This window comes from Daucus carota, chromosome 9 (assembly GCF_001625215.2).
Source record: "Daucus carota subsp. sativus chromosome 9, DH1 v3.0, whole genome shotgun sequence".
Classification (NCBI taxonomy): Eukaryota; Viridiplantae; Streptophyta; class Magnoliopsida; order Apiales; family Apiaceae; genus Daucus; species Daucus carota.
In genome coordinates this window covers 1567572-1582386 of record NC_030389.2, presented here as the reverse complement: position 1 = coordinate 1582386, position 14815 = coordinate 1567572, and the positions used below count along the sequence as shown (strand labels likewise).

Here is a 14815-nt window from a genome sequence, read left to right as displayed (position 1 = left end):
CCGTCTGTGGGAAACTAGCGAAGCACTTACATGATTTCTATGACATGGAGTTCACGTCGACGCGCATATTAATCGGTTCAAAAGGGGCTACAAGAGATAGGCATCATGGATACACTGATTTTCTATATCACATCACTTTGGTTGACATGGCGAGAAGATTTCTAGTTACAAACATGGGGATGTCCGACGGGTTGGCTGAATTGAAGTGACCACAAACGACCATGACATGTACGACTAGATTGACATGAACAAGTTACACTAATCTCATCACGTCTGACGGGAACTAGTAAATCACACGTGACACAACATGACCAACACGACATGGATGACATCTAAACGACAAAAAACAACACCACAAGAGGACATGACATGACACCAAAGAGAGAAACCGACATAATTGATTTTTTGACAGAAAGAATGGACACCTTCGTTTGGGATCAAGACGGCATGATGGGTAGCAGCCTCGACATGAACATACACAAGTTAAATGATGACAACTCAAACCGCATACATGTCAAATGGAAATCAAACAGCATTATGATAATCACTCGAAAAGCAAACAACTAAATCAAAAGGGACATCATACATGAAGTCGAGTGTCCAGAATGACTAGCAAACATGGTGACAGTGTAAAAATAACAACGTGACAGTCGGACATGAAGTCTTGACATGATGATCGACGTGACAACTAGACATGAACTCTAGAAACATGACAGATCATGTCGAATACATTATCACCTATGAGTCACAAACAACGATCGAGTCACATATTTTGCTAATTTTGTGGCTGATTTCAGTCCAAATCTACTATCTCAACAGGACATGATTGGGACTTGTCCTAAAATCGCCACAAGGGGACAATATAGCATACCCTAAACACGATCGACATCACTGGTTCAACATGATGTGAAGTAAAAAAGACATGACATGACCACGAAAGATAAACTAGAAGAAAGAATCAAAAATGGACTATCGACCAGTCCAAAATACTTAATTAAGGTTAGCTTGATGACAAGGCGAACGTGGTACAAGACATATACCCAGAAAGGGGTACAACCTCATCAACTTATGGACATATCCGTAAACTGACATGACAGTCAACATCATGACGGGACATGAATCATTGACGCCTTTGGAAGTGTCCGACGACTTCAACCTGATTCAACAAGACATTACGAATTACAAGTCCCCAGGGGCTTGAACATGCTACTTTTGAAGCTTTATCACATGTAAGTGAACTCATCCTCTTTATTCTCTTAGTCTGTAGCAATATGATAATAAGTCGATTACGATCTTTACTTGGGCTTATGCCATTCAGATGATATTTCATGCTTCGAATAAATGTTTGCTTGAATGATTTGTGATCTAAGCATAATGTCACATGTGCTTGTTTCTTACATGACTTGCTACTCTACTTGATAGATATGTGTCTTGAAATATGTTATGCAAGTTATTCTAAATTGTCCATGTTTAACTGCTTAAAGTTGACGTCTTCATCATGATATTTATTGTGACATGATATTGCATGAGTATATTTTAGATACATATTAATAGACAAGGAGGGCTGATCACCCATCCTACTACGGTTGATCATTATCGAATGATGGTGACGACAACACTACACATTTCACAAATAACTTACGACGCCACGAATAATGATGCATTTCAACATTATGTATTTAATAATTACATAATCACAATTACAATTACGAGCTAAGTTTCAAGAGGGAAAGGCCTTTTAACTAGCCTACGAATGCATGCATCGACGTTTGAAAATAAACATATTTGTCGAATACATCAACGTTTGAAAATTAAATATTTGTCGAATATATATACTACATGCATCAACGTCTGAAAATTATATATTCATTGAATATATATATTTGTCGAATACATATACTACGTGCACCAACGTTATAAAAAATAAATTTGTCGACTACAATTACGCATATCACAAGTTTATATACATCGACGTATTTAACATATGATGACGACGAATGCTCCACGAAATTACACTAGTCATGACCCTTAGTCGGACACATTACATATAAATCACAATATACATTTCTACATGTCACCACCTACACGTGTCATGACAAATTAAACCACATGTCACACATTATAATTATAAGTGACATATACAGTTACAAACATCATATCACGTTATAGCTATGATGACGAGTTACACATCAGGTCTACAAATTACATATTACGAACGGAAGACATGTTTTAAAACACTTTACGTGTTGGTACTCCTATCCATTACGTCATAGTCACTCCCAATTAAGGGGTCACATGAACCAATTTCAAGTCATGGACACATCAAAATATGCAACTGACAATGACAAGATATATACAATATCTTACACATGTCAGAAGACATCTACAAGGGGCTTTACATATATAATGCAAAGCAACATCATACAACTTGACATGTTAATATTACGGGGTTGATTTCAACTACATACGAGCCTATAAACAACTAGAGCGTATACAAAGGTTCTTATCTTAGAACGTGAATATGACGACAACAGAGCATCTACTCATCGGTGTTTTCACCATTAGAAGATCTGGACAATGATGACAACTCGAGATGACGTTATAACGACACAACGAGATAGAGATTTGATACAAGACAATAGCGAACAAGACAAATCGACATGACGTGATCATGTGTTGCAAGCGTCGGTATTTTCACATAGCATCGGTGTTCCTATTTGCATTGATCAGAGGAAAACAGAGTATTCAAGACGTAATTTCATTGGCTGCATGTCTCCACCCAATAAAATTAGGGGCTATTGTTTGTACCCAGATTTTACAGGTGTCAAGACATGACGGGACATGCATGAACATGACGGGATGAATCATCGACATGACGAGAAAGCAACTGTGATGTAACAAGTGGATAAGCATGAAGACTGAGTCCTAACAAGCCCACCTATTTAGGAGGAGAATTCAAACAGTAGTTGAAGAAGTGCCAGCAATATAGGAGGGAGTTAACATGCACGTGGAGCAAGAAAAGGAGGAAAAATAGGAGTTAGAGGGAGAGTAGGAGTCTAACTACATGAGCTATATATAGCCTCAAATATGTATGAGAGGATAACTACATTACACATTCTGATATATCTCCCACATACTACATAACTGCACCACAACTCAGAATCATTATCATCATCAATCCACTTCTATAAGCCTACAACTTCATCTTCTACCTAATATCGTTCTTTTTCTTACTTGTAAACCCTAAATCAAGCCCTAGATATACAAACCAATGCACGTACACATACATACATTAACATACAATAGCTGAGATTCTTCATCTTCTACCAACTGAGATTACACATCTTCATCTCTCTCAAGTCATGCTGCCGACGGGAACTCTCTGCTGCCGACGGGTGCACATTGATGACGAACGTGAACTCCTTTGGAGCTGATGACAACATCTTTTTATGCTTTTATCTTGTATTTCTCATACTTGTAAGCTGATATTACAACATTATAGTGGATATTTGGCTGGGACATTCCCACCCGCGGTTTTTAACCTTTTACAAGGGGTTTTCCGCGTCACCAAAATTGATTGTGTTCTTGTCTTTTATTTTCTTTTCGATATTCATCCATTCGATCTTTTAATTATTCATACACAAAAACACGTACTTCATTGTTATAGAAATTAAATAGGCTTGGCTTTTAACCCTGCAAATTTTGGTAAAAACAAACACCTGCTAAGGTCGAGAATAGTCAAAACGTCAGTAGCATAATTCCGATGAAAAAAAAAGATGCTGTTGAATGAGAAAAACCCTAGAGTGAGACAATTTTCTGTTGAATCCACCGTAGCACCCCTGCACATTCATCAAAAATTCAGGATTAAAACGTCTAGCGGTTTTTTCCCGTTGACAGTATGTCCTGATATTGAATGTGTGGACCCGGACCCTGACCCTACCTATTAAATATGAATGTATCGAATGAAAACCGAGCAATATCACTAAATTGATCAAAAAACTAGCGTAAAAACCCGTGCAAGGCACGGGCTGTATATTATATCGAAATTAATATTTTATAAAATAATTTAAATAATTTTTTAATTATTAAAACATTAAAGAATAATATTTCATTATTTCAACTGTATCTTTTATATGCATTATAATTTATAATATTTCACTCAATTTTTTATAAATCCATTTTTTATAATAAAAGTTGGATTAAAACCACTATTATATTGAACACCCAAATATCATGCATGTTCTACGAGCAGAAATATCTGGGATATGAATATATTTGATAATCTTCTATTTAAAAGATACATATCTGCAAAATGTCAAATACAAAAGGGGTTTTCGTAAAACTTAAACCAATATAAAACAAAGCTAGTTAATCGACTAAAAAAATCAGTGAGATCAATTCAAACATAACGACCAACACAATCAAATTGAACATATGTGTATATCTAAATTCGACCTTAATATATAATTAAAACCACATATATTCCTTGCACAAAGTTTATCGTGAAGTAATAAAGAGTGTTTTATTATAGATTTATAGAATGACTATTTGAAATAGAAATACAAATCCTGAATTTGACAAGTATTACTAAAAAAAAAAAAAGAATGATTGTGATGACACTAATACACAAATTTTTGATTAAGTTTTAAATTTGAAATTAAATATCAATTTGTCACTCTCTGGAAAGCGTCTTAAGCAACCAAGTAAGTTGTCGGCTAGACTGAAACTACGCGTAAATGCTTAGCTTTTGTACTAAGCGGGGGAAAAGTATTGTTTAAAATTAAGCTGCTTAAGCGGTCGTTAAGTGGAATAAACCAGTAAAAATGATGTTTAGTTGCTATTTTTTTAATTTTAAAATATTATTTTTATAACGTAATCGTAAGTATATATAAAAATTAAAAACAAATATACTCACTCCTTACTCATTTCTATACATTTTTTCACTGCTCGGTACGCACTTTAATGTTTATTTTTAAATTTTTTTTTTCTCAATAAAAATTTATATGTCAAATTTGGATTTTAAAAAAAAAAAAGAAATCTTAAAAATAAGTTATAAAACTATATTTTAAGAGAGTATTAAAATGAGTGTCGTGTACAGTTGTATACAATTCAGGGGGCACAGGGAGTCTTATCAAAAATATTATAAATTTAAATTCTTATCACGACATGATTTTATATTTAAATATACTAATATTACAACTGAATATTCACATATATATTTAATCCACTTACTGACCCGCTTAGAACCGATCTGTGCTTTATATAACTCTGCAATTTGTACATGAGTTCAAAATATAATTTCTAAAATTTATTACACAACATGTCACATTTTAATCTTCTGTGATTTACCAATCTACCCCTGTTCCTGCCTAGGTGTCCCCCTTTATTTGCCTCTTGATTACGTGCCTGTTTACTTTCCAGTTCCGTTTGTCATCCTTTCCACCTCCCTCCTGTTTTGCTTGGTCGTTCCTGAGCTCCGCCTCATCCTTCGCAGCGACTTTAGCCTCTTCGTGGTGCATGGATCCCCCAACAAGGAGGTGGTCGCCCTCGTGTTATCATCACCAAGACCGTCGCTGAATGTGAAGCAAAATGGTTGTGCATTAGACAAAGTATAAAGGGGCGCTAATGTACTTTTACATGATGTCTCACAATTTTTTTAAAACAAAATATCTCATTATTTTAGACCCTAGCTCTCCTATTACATATAGAATAGATAGATTCCCTGAGTCATGCCGATAAATAGATTATTCATCAAAAACTTTTAGTGGATAATTAACATTAAGCTTATTTATAGTGGAAAGATAGAAACCCCAGAATGGGTATCTAAAGAGCAGATAAGTAACATGACACCTTGCATTCACATAAAAAATAGATAGTGTGTCGGTGGTAAAAACCGCGGATAGATTGTTGCAGAAATATATTGTCAGAGTCTCAGAGACATGGAACCCTATATTATTACTTGACAAAAACAATAAATAAATAAACATTTTGTTAGTGGGAGCACATCTTTGCAGTATAAGTAACCGGAATCAAATCCATCCAAGTCATTGACTTCACTTTGAAAATTAAGTATCTTACAGTAACCAAGGAGGTATTTAGTCTCAACTCTCATCACCAAGTTGTTTCCTTTCTTGTTATCAGTAGTTTATACTCTGTGTAGTGTGCATCATGTATTAATTTTAATATGAACAGGTGAAAAGTTAAGAGAACAGAGAACCCCTTTCTATTTACCACAACAGGTCTAGTTTGAGTTGTCGAATGGTTGCGGATATTGTCTGCTTATATGCATAATATTACATGTTGTGTAACTTTAAAATTTAAGATTCCATGTAATGCAGTTCCTGGTAGAGTTTTTGTCAGGCATAGACTTTTTGTAGGGTATTAATGGAAAATATTGGTTGTTTCAATCTACCTTCAATTTGATAATCATTTTGATCCTTCATGGTTACTATTAGTCTTAGATTATATATTTTGTCCCAAACAAGTGTCTTGGTTAATCTTAAATATTAATGGCTTATTGGGTATGTGATATCAATGACCTCCAGCCTATACTGATTTTTGGTACTAATTTGACTCCTAGTCATACTTGCTATCCCTACCACTTCCTGCTCTACAGTTTGTTATTTAATTCAGTTTTTATTTCAGAAGAAAAATTAATTTGGGAATGGTAGTACTACACTACTACCTAATGAATCAATGTCCTGAAGGCTTCGTCTGATATCGTAGTTTATATATATTATCACTTCTTATATCTATCTGTAACCGAGGAGGTGAAAATTAGATTTACCGTATGTTAAATGTAATTGATCCTTCTCTAAATACGATTACATCACAGCTGCAGTTTCTGCACTAATGGCCTTCCCGTCCTCTCCCCAATCCAGCAGCTTCACTGTGATATAAGAATGACGAAGTTTGGTGAGATCTTTCAGATAATTAAATAAAAAGGTATAAAAAGTAATCATACAAAACAATAGCAAGCTTCAATTTATCCCAACTACTTTGAAAGACAATTTTCTTAAAAAGAGAACTAATGCATCCAATTGTATTAGAGTAGCTGAAACATATTACAAAGAGAATGCGAGAATGGTAAGAAAACACAAGTTAGATAACCAAAAAAAATCACAAATAAATTCTTGAAAGGTAGCATCTGTTTCCTCATATGTGCCCCTATATACAGGATCAAAAGTGCCTAGAGCTTTATAGTATTTTATCTCCAGCTTACATAGATCAAGCTCCCAATCTTCTTTAGGCAGAGGCAAATATGGTTACAAGTTAATTGACGGAATCCTATTCAAGTGCTTCTCTAACTGAACATCCATATTCTTGAGATCAACTCTCTCTGCGCAGAAGATCATCATCTCTTTAACACTAAGACTACTTGTCGCTCTCCTCCACTTATCTTTTAGGCTAAGTTTCGCTCTTCCCCTAATTAAATCAAACCCCAATTCCACATCTCCATATTCAATTTCTAAGCAAGTAAATAATTATAAGAGGATATTATTGTTTGTGTAGTTATATACCCATTACCAGATCATCAGCAATGTGGAGGCTAGTATCTTTTTTTTGACGCACGTAATCAATTTCAGCAAACTTGATTACTCTTTTAGAGCAACTCCAATGCAATGCTATACTTGGTTCTATTGCTATATTATAGCATCAAAAGTAAAAAAAATCAACTCCAAAGGGGAGCTATATTTAAATGCATCCATGCATAGATGCATCCTTGGTTCTATATTTGAAACCAAGGATGGATCCATCCATGTTGCCACATCATCAATAAATAGAAATTGGAAACTAGTTAATGAGTTAGGTAAAAGTTAAAGAGTTGGTTCTATATAGAAGTTAGGTAAAAGTTAATGAGTTGGTTGAATTTGAAACTAGTTATAGAACTTAGCATTGGAGTGCAAGTTTTATTTTAGCACCAAAAAACACTTTTTGGTGCTATATTATAGCAATAGCAATAGATATATAGCATCTAGCATTGGACTTGCTCTTAAGTGTATAGACTATAGATGTGTGAATGTCATCTTAAGCTAGATTTGCATTCCTATTTTCTTGGACTTTATTGCTGAAGCCTACTATGTGCTGAACTATCGAGTGAGACTGTCATTGTAGAAGTACCAAATGTCCGGTTTAAATGAACAGCATCTTTACATTGTAAGTAGAGGTCTTATACATAACATGTGTAAGAACTGGGGCCACACTTGCATCCGAGTTGATTATGAAATTTAGTCAAAAACAACATTCCACAAACCAGTTTCTTCACCCAGCTAGCTCTACAAGAAATGTAAGAGTAATAAAATCTGAATTTAAATTTCTTATCTAGTTCCAACAACTAAGTTTTTAGGTAACTTTACGGTTTGCATGCATACAATAACATACTGGCAGAAGGGAATATACAGAATCTTGAATTTTGTAACCTGTGTAGCAGTAGCCAGGCCTGCAATTCCATGTCCAACAATGACTATATCTTGTTTCTGGCTCTAAACACTACTTTGATGGCCTGTTGGATGAATAGAAAAACAATCAACATGCCAAAGAGTTCATCAGCAGTCCTGGTGAATCTACTGATGATACTGCCAGCATTGAACATTGCTAGAAGAAAAGTAAAATGGAGGTCCAAATACAAACGCTGTTGATATTTAAGCTCGAAATAAAACGTACATTTCTATTTTTATAAAATGTATCATGTATAGAGTTAGCATAGGAAAAGAAGGTGACAAACTTACCATCCAGCACATGCTATAAACAGGTGTCCACCTAAACTGCTGCTATATTTGGCAATTTGGTATAGTACTGTATACATATAAACTGCTGGTTCCGGAGAACCACTTAAAATAGAGTCCTGCGCTGCTCTAGCTGCAGCGAGCCTTACTCCATAATTTGATATAGTTTTGTCCAATGTCCTACCAGTGAAGTGGTCAAACAAGTTATTTGGGATTTAATTGCAATCTTAAGTAAACAAGAACTCACTGTATCGCATTTGGACCCCTAGTCCATGCAACTTCCCCTAATATATCTTCAATTTCACCCTTTACATATTTTTCCTACAACTGCTGCAGAAACTCACCGACAATCCGGTCAGATTCTACTGCAGTAGTCCTTGCGAGACCTTTAAAACTTAACAGTTTTAATCAGTAGATGTATTTAACTTTGCTTTTTATAGCTAAGACTACTGGCATCTACTATATTAGGATTAATAATTTGATTTTAATATTAGAAACCTTTCACCCATATACTTGTATAAGAAAATAAGAAAAATCTAAAGATGTTTAGCTTACAAATAGACTTACTTTTGGGCAAGGACTGGACCAGACTTCATGCATCCAATATATATTCTGGGCTTTTTCTGTTGCTGCAAGGTAATGAAATGAAGCTCGAGTTAGAGGATAGCAAGTTACAAAAATAGAAGTATGGCATAACCACTTACCTACATAATCTACATATAAATTGAATTCACTTGTTCTTGTTAACAGATACTCCCTCCGTCCCAGCAGGAAGCTTACGTTCACTGTTTGCACGCATTTTGAGGCTCTTATAAAGTATAGTTCAATAACGTTTTTTTAAATTATTTTTTTTTGAATAAAAGTTTAAACCTCAAACTTTTTTTCAGGATTTTTTTTATAAAAAAACACATTATAGAACTATATTTTATAAGAGTCTTAAAATGCGTGCCGAAAAGTAACGTAAAGAACCTGGTGGGACGGAGGGAGTAAAAATTAGGCTTAAATTGAGAAAAGATGTTTGTCAACATCTTAATTGGTTTCATTCTTGAACGGGGAATGGAGTGCGTCATAATATTTTATTCTGATCATTTCCTCCAGCTCCTTATCAACAAAATAATCAAGTGATTTGTGCCTAATAAGCCAGGACAACAATTTGAAACTTGATCCTGCACATTTGGAAGTTTAAGCAGGAAATGATGAAAACAACACTGAGTAATACAGAAGAAGAAAATAATAATACATAGGCTACAAAACCTTACCAGCCTTATAAAATCTCCATGCTTTCAGCCCTCTGCTTCAATGGCTCTGTCTAGTATACCCCCCACTGTGGCACTGAAAATATAGCCGGTTAATCATTTTAATCTCTTACACAGAAAACAGTGGATGATATGATTGTAAAGGAAAATTGAAGAACCAGCGTTTCAGAAACACAAGATTATCCCTCGCTTTAAATATCGAATGTCTTTGATCAGGTACAACTTCTCCTGCCAAGTTTTTTAGGGAAACCATCCATTGGAAGAATGGTGTGCCTCGTAAACCCAATTGATATTGTTCAATCCCTTTTCTCTGCGACCCAATCTACGATAGGCAACCCATCACAAAACAGAAATCGTGGGTCACAAGAATACTTATGCTAAACCAAACATCATGACAATATACATACTGAGAAACTATTATAGATCGTGAAGAAAATGAGGAGTATTGAGCTAAAAACGATCAGGCTACTATTCGGGTCTAGAAAACATGGGTATAATCCGGTATAATAGTTGAGGGTATGATCAAAATTCTGTAAAAACCGAGGGTATATACGGAAATTCACAGGTATTATTTTTGCTCTTTTTGCCCCTGGTTCTCCTTTAATATATAGAAGTAGATAAGAAGAAGAATATGACAATTGCAGGTTACTCCGAACACTGTAAACAAGTTCCATCAGAATTTTTTATGAACTAGAAACTCGTGATTACTACTTGTGCAAACACACTCTCACAAGTCATCTTCAGCATAGTGCATATTTACTAAACAACACTTTTGGCTCCCAGTTTCTTGATATCGCAAAACTATAACGGATGGATGTCGTTTGATGCTAATGACTAATGATATTAATTAAAGATGCAGCTGCTGACAATTGGCAGCATCTGAAGTCTAGTACTACACATCATTTATTTTTACTCCAGACTATATAGGCACAAAATTGTAGATAAGTATACTAGAGAATGCCAGTTTACCTGCGTTTTCTGCATATTCTTGAACTTTTGCGCAAAAATAAACCAAACGAAGAAAAGTTTAGCACAATTCGAAAAGTTATTTATATCGACTTTGACATCACAACTTCTGCTTCTATTTCTAATGTTGTGTTTGGTTGGATAGAATGGAATAGAATGAGTAAAATTACTTGTAATTAATAGAGATAGGAGGGAAATTTTGGAATAAATGTAAGTGAGGGCAAAATTGCTATGATGAGATTTGAGAAGAAATTGGGGGTAGGAGAGAATGGAGCATTCCATCTCAAATTGAATGTATGATCTCTAGCACATAATGTAAGGAATGGAATGGAGAAATGAATGAAACTTGTTAACAATTGCCCATAATATAGTTAATTTTTCATTCCATTCTTTCCGGAATCATTCACCCCAACCAAACACAACATAAGAGTATAAGCCTGCAAAATAGCCCAAAGTGTACATTAATTCGATATAAGTATTTCATCAAGCAATAGTACATTCGCTATTAGCTGGGTAAATTTGTTCGGAATTGTGGTGCTCAGAGTATGAAATGATCTGTCAGTTTAGGGATCATAGCATTTAAATGTCACGATATATCAGTCATTGCTTCAATACAACAATAAATATTGCACCAGAAACTGATAGGATGAGGTAAACACTCCAAGAGCCGATATTAAAGAAATATTTAAGGATCAAAGGATTTGATTTTGTCACATATTACTTTGGTATATGATAATAAGAACCAAAATTCAGTATAAGAAAACTGAATTTGCCTTCCATTCTGTTTACTTATCGATTGCATTTTTTTATTAATATTGCAGTATACACTATTTCTACTGGGCCATGTAATTGTCAAAAGAAAAAAGTTTTGACATACCTTCAATGTATCTCAGTGCCATTGTGCATTGTGCTCCTGTTTAACTGTCATGGGAGGCAGGGGCCATAACAAAGCAGGAAGACTGTGATCTTACATCTTCACATTAAAGTGGGAAGGGTGCAAGCGGAGTTTGATTTTGCAATGTCTAAATCGTACACCAATGAGTTAAGAAATGGAGCCCTCCATTCTCTTGACCAAGATATAAATTGGAGAGGAAACGCATATAAGAACTTCATACAAGTAATCACCACAAAAACATTTTCGTTCATGGAAATGATGGGAACAGTCTGAGTCCCTTATATGATATGCCTCCAAAAAACATATTCTTAACTGATGGAACCCTTTACATTGCTATTTGCTAATTAGAATAATTCTTTGCTCAGTAAAACATATTACTACAGCAGAGAGCTCGAGGAAGTTAAAAGACGACAATACATAACAATGAACCATAAACTTCAGTACCTATTGCAAAAACCATTTGCAGAAAGCAAGAACGGAGGGGTCTTGTTCTTCTTTAGATAATAGGTCTAGTACCATGGACGTGGTAGATGCATCTTCTGAGAATTTACGAGCTCGCATGTTCTCTATCAGTACAACTGCTTCTCCATATCTTTTATTCAAAAGACTTCCACGGATGATCGTATTATAAATCACAGCATCAGGCAGACAAATGCCCGTTTCCATTTTAGAAAGTAATTCCTTTGCTTCCTCAAATAACCCTTCTTGACAAAGTCCTCTGATCATTATGTTGTGTGTTATGACATTGGGTTGCAAACCTCTCGAAGCAAGCTTATCAAAAATATTTCTGGCCTCGTCAAGTTTTCTGTTCTTGCAGAGACCATCAATCAGAATGTTATAGCTATAACAGTCTGGCCATATCTCATTACTCCTCATGGTATTCAGCACCTCTAATGCCTTGTCAGTGTTGCCTCTTAAACAAAATCCATTCATTAGTGTGTTGTAGGTGATTACATCAGGAGGTACACTTTTCTTGATCATAATTTCAATAACATCTTGAGCAAGTTTTGTCCTCCCTTCTTTGCAGTATGCATCAACTAATATATTATAGGTGTGCAAGTCTGGAGAGATCTTACTAACACCCATCTCAGTTAACAAACTCTCAGTGTCCTCCCATCGGCCGGAGCTGCAAAGACCTTGAAGTAGCGTGCTATAGGTTATAACATTAGGTGATATGCCTTTGTCAGTCATTTCAGACACAAGAACCAATGCATGATCGACTCGTCTCTCTTTGCACAAAGAATCAATGATCGAGTTATAAGTTACCGCATCGGGGTTACAACCTATCTCCTCCATCTTTCTTAACAACTTGAGAGCCATGGAGGTATTTGAAGTTTTGCAGAGACCATCAATGATGGTGCTATACATAACTACATCGGGCTGAATTTCTTGAAATATGATAAGCTTCTTAAACAAATCCCCAGCCTCCAAAGGCCTGTCTTGAGATAGAAGGCCCTTGATGAGAGTGTTGTAGGTCACAACATTGGGGACATGACCACTCTTGATGATTACAGCAAGCAATGAAAAGGCATAATCAAGTGTGTTCAAATGACAACATGAATGTATGGCAGTAGTAAAGGTAACAATATTAACAGGAATGCTTAAAACACGGAATTCTCTAAACATGGAGACGGCAATAGAGTACTCTTCCATTCGAACGAGGGCGGTTAACAGTTGTGTGAAATGCACAACAGAAAGCCTAGATTTCAGACGGAGCATTTTATCGAACACAAGAAGAGCATCGTCGAGTTTGTCGAAACCAACTTTAGATTTATGATGGAGTAATTGTTTAAGTTTGGGATGAGTGGTGGATGGAGAAGGAATAAAGGGGGCTTTAAATTGTGAATTAGGGTTAGGTTTAGTAGAGAAAGGAAGAAAATGAGAACGAAAAAGAGAGGATGAAAGAGAACAAGGGCTTACACTGAGAGGCCTTAAGCTGAAACAAGTCATTATGAGAAGAGCTCCTCTGTTGACAGCCATTGCTGAAGCTTCTCTGAGCTACACAATGTGCAGAAATGGGATGCTGAGAAATTGAGTAGGTGGTAAGTGTAATTAGTCCGTTAGAACTTAGAGCAGTTTTGATAGTATTAATAATGTAATGATATTTGTATCATACTATCATGCTAAATTTGTGCACTTTGCTAAACGGATCCTCATGATTGCTTAAAATTAAAGTTGATTGCACAAATTTAAAAGAATAAATTTATTCTTTTTAAATCATGCATGGACTAATATTTTTTTATAAAATTACAGATAAATAATTTTATAATATTTTTTTCAATTTTTTTATATAAATTTACCGGTTACACTCAAATTTGATTCCCACTTTTTACGAGCATGACTTGAACACATATATGTACTATGTGGTTTTCATTGCTTTTATCTCGTGTTCTGCTGTGTGAGTCTTGATAAATTTTCTAAAAATATGAAATTATGATTGTGTATCAAATCAGTACAACGATGAATGTGGATTGAGGATTTGATAAATAGAAATTTAATTATTATTGAAAAAATAATCTCAAAAATTGATAATTTTTTATATTAATATAAGATCAGACATATCAAAACTATTACTATACACAATTAAAAAATTTAGAAGGTGCTTTTGTATATATAAATTTTAATTTTACTATTAATTTTTTATTTGATACTTAAAGCCTCAAGCCCTTCCGATCCACCCATGGTGATGGGTCAGCATGTTAATGTGTTCAGACGTCAAGATATGTATTTGATTATTCATTTCTATCCATCTAGGCCAAGTTATTAAAAAATATTTTTCATTTTCACATCGCGAGAAGATAATGTTGCACAAGCTATAAATAACATATACAACATATACTCTTTAGTATTTTTAGAATACCACTAATCATAACAATCAAAGAAACATAATTCCTCTTTCAAATTCTTCCTGCACTCAGTGTATATCAACTAATCCTATGACAAAAAAATCATTCTTACCTAAACCAATTTTA

At 34.8% G+C, this 14815-nt stretch overlaps 1 protein-coding gene across 8 annotated transcripts; it reads right to left on the bottom strand.

Moving 5' to 3' along the window:
• Positions 1-5123: 5123 nt before the first annotated feature.
• Positions 5124-13934, bottom strand: LOC108202692 (pentatricopeptide repeat-containing protein At1g62670, mitochondrial-like). 8 transcript variants are annotated; one of them, XM_064084981.1, is made up of 8 exons: positions 11826-13934; positions 10952-11385; positions 9986-10304; positions 9294-9892; positions 8730-8906; positions 8421-8503; positions 6788-6889; positions 5124-5573 (listed from the first exon to the last, which is right to left on the bottom strand). In XM_064084981.1, the coding sequence occupies exon 1, from the start codon at positions 13821-13823 to the stop codon at positions 12288-12290; it is 1536 nt and encodes a 511-aa protein (XP_063941051.1). In that variant the 5' UTR covers positions 13824-13934; the 3' UTR covers positions 5124-5573; positions 6788-6889; positions 8421-8503; positions 8730-8906; positions 9294-9892; positions 9986-10304; positions 10952-11385; positions 11826-12287. The 8 variants fall into 8 exon arrangements, with proteins under 8 accessions (XP_063941051.1, XP_063941053.1, XP_063941057.1 ...); XM_064084983.1 differs by lacking the exon at positions 10952-11385 and having other exon boundaries at positions 9986-10058; positions 10141-10304; XM_064084987.1 differs by lacking the exon at positions 10952-11385 and having other exon boundaries at positions 9294-9355; positions 9986-10058; positions 10141-10304.
• Between the last annotated feature and the right edge of the window lie 881 nt (positions 13935-14815).

Bases quoted from the DNA above. Each gene is read 5' to 3' on its own strand.
- LOC108202692 (XM_064084981.1), bottom strand. From the start codon at position 13,823: ATGGCTGTCAACAGAGGAGCTCTTCTCATAATGACTTGTTTCAGCTTA.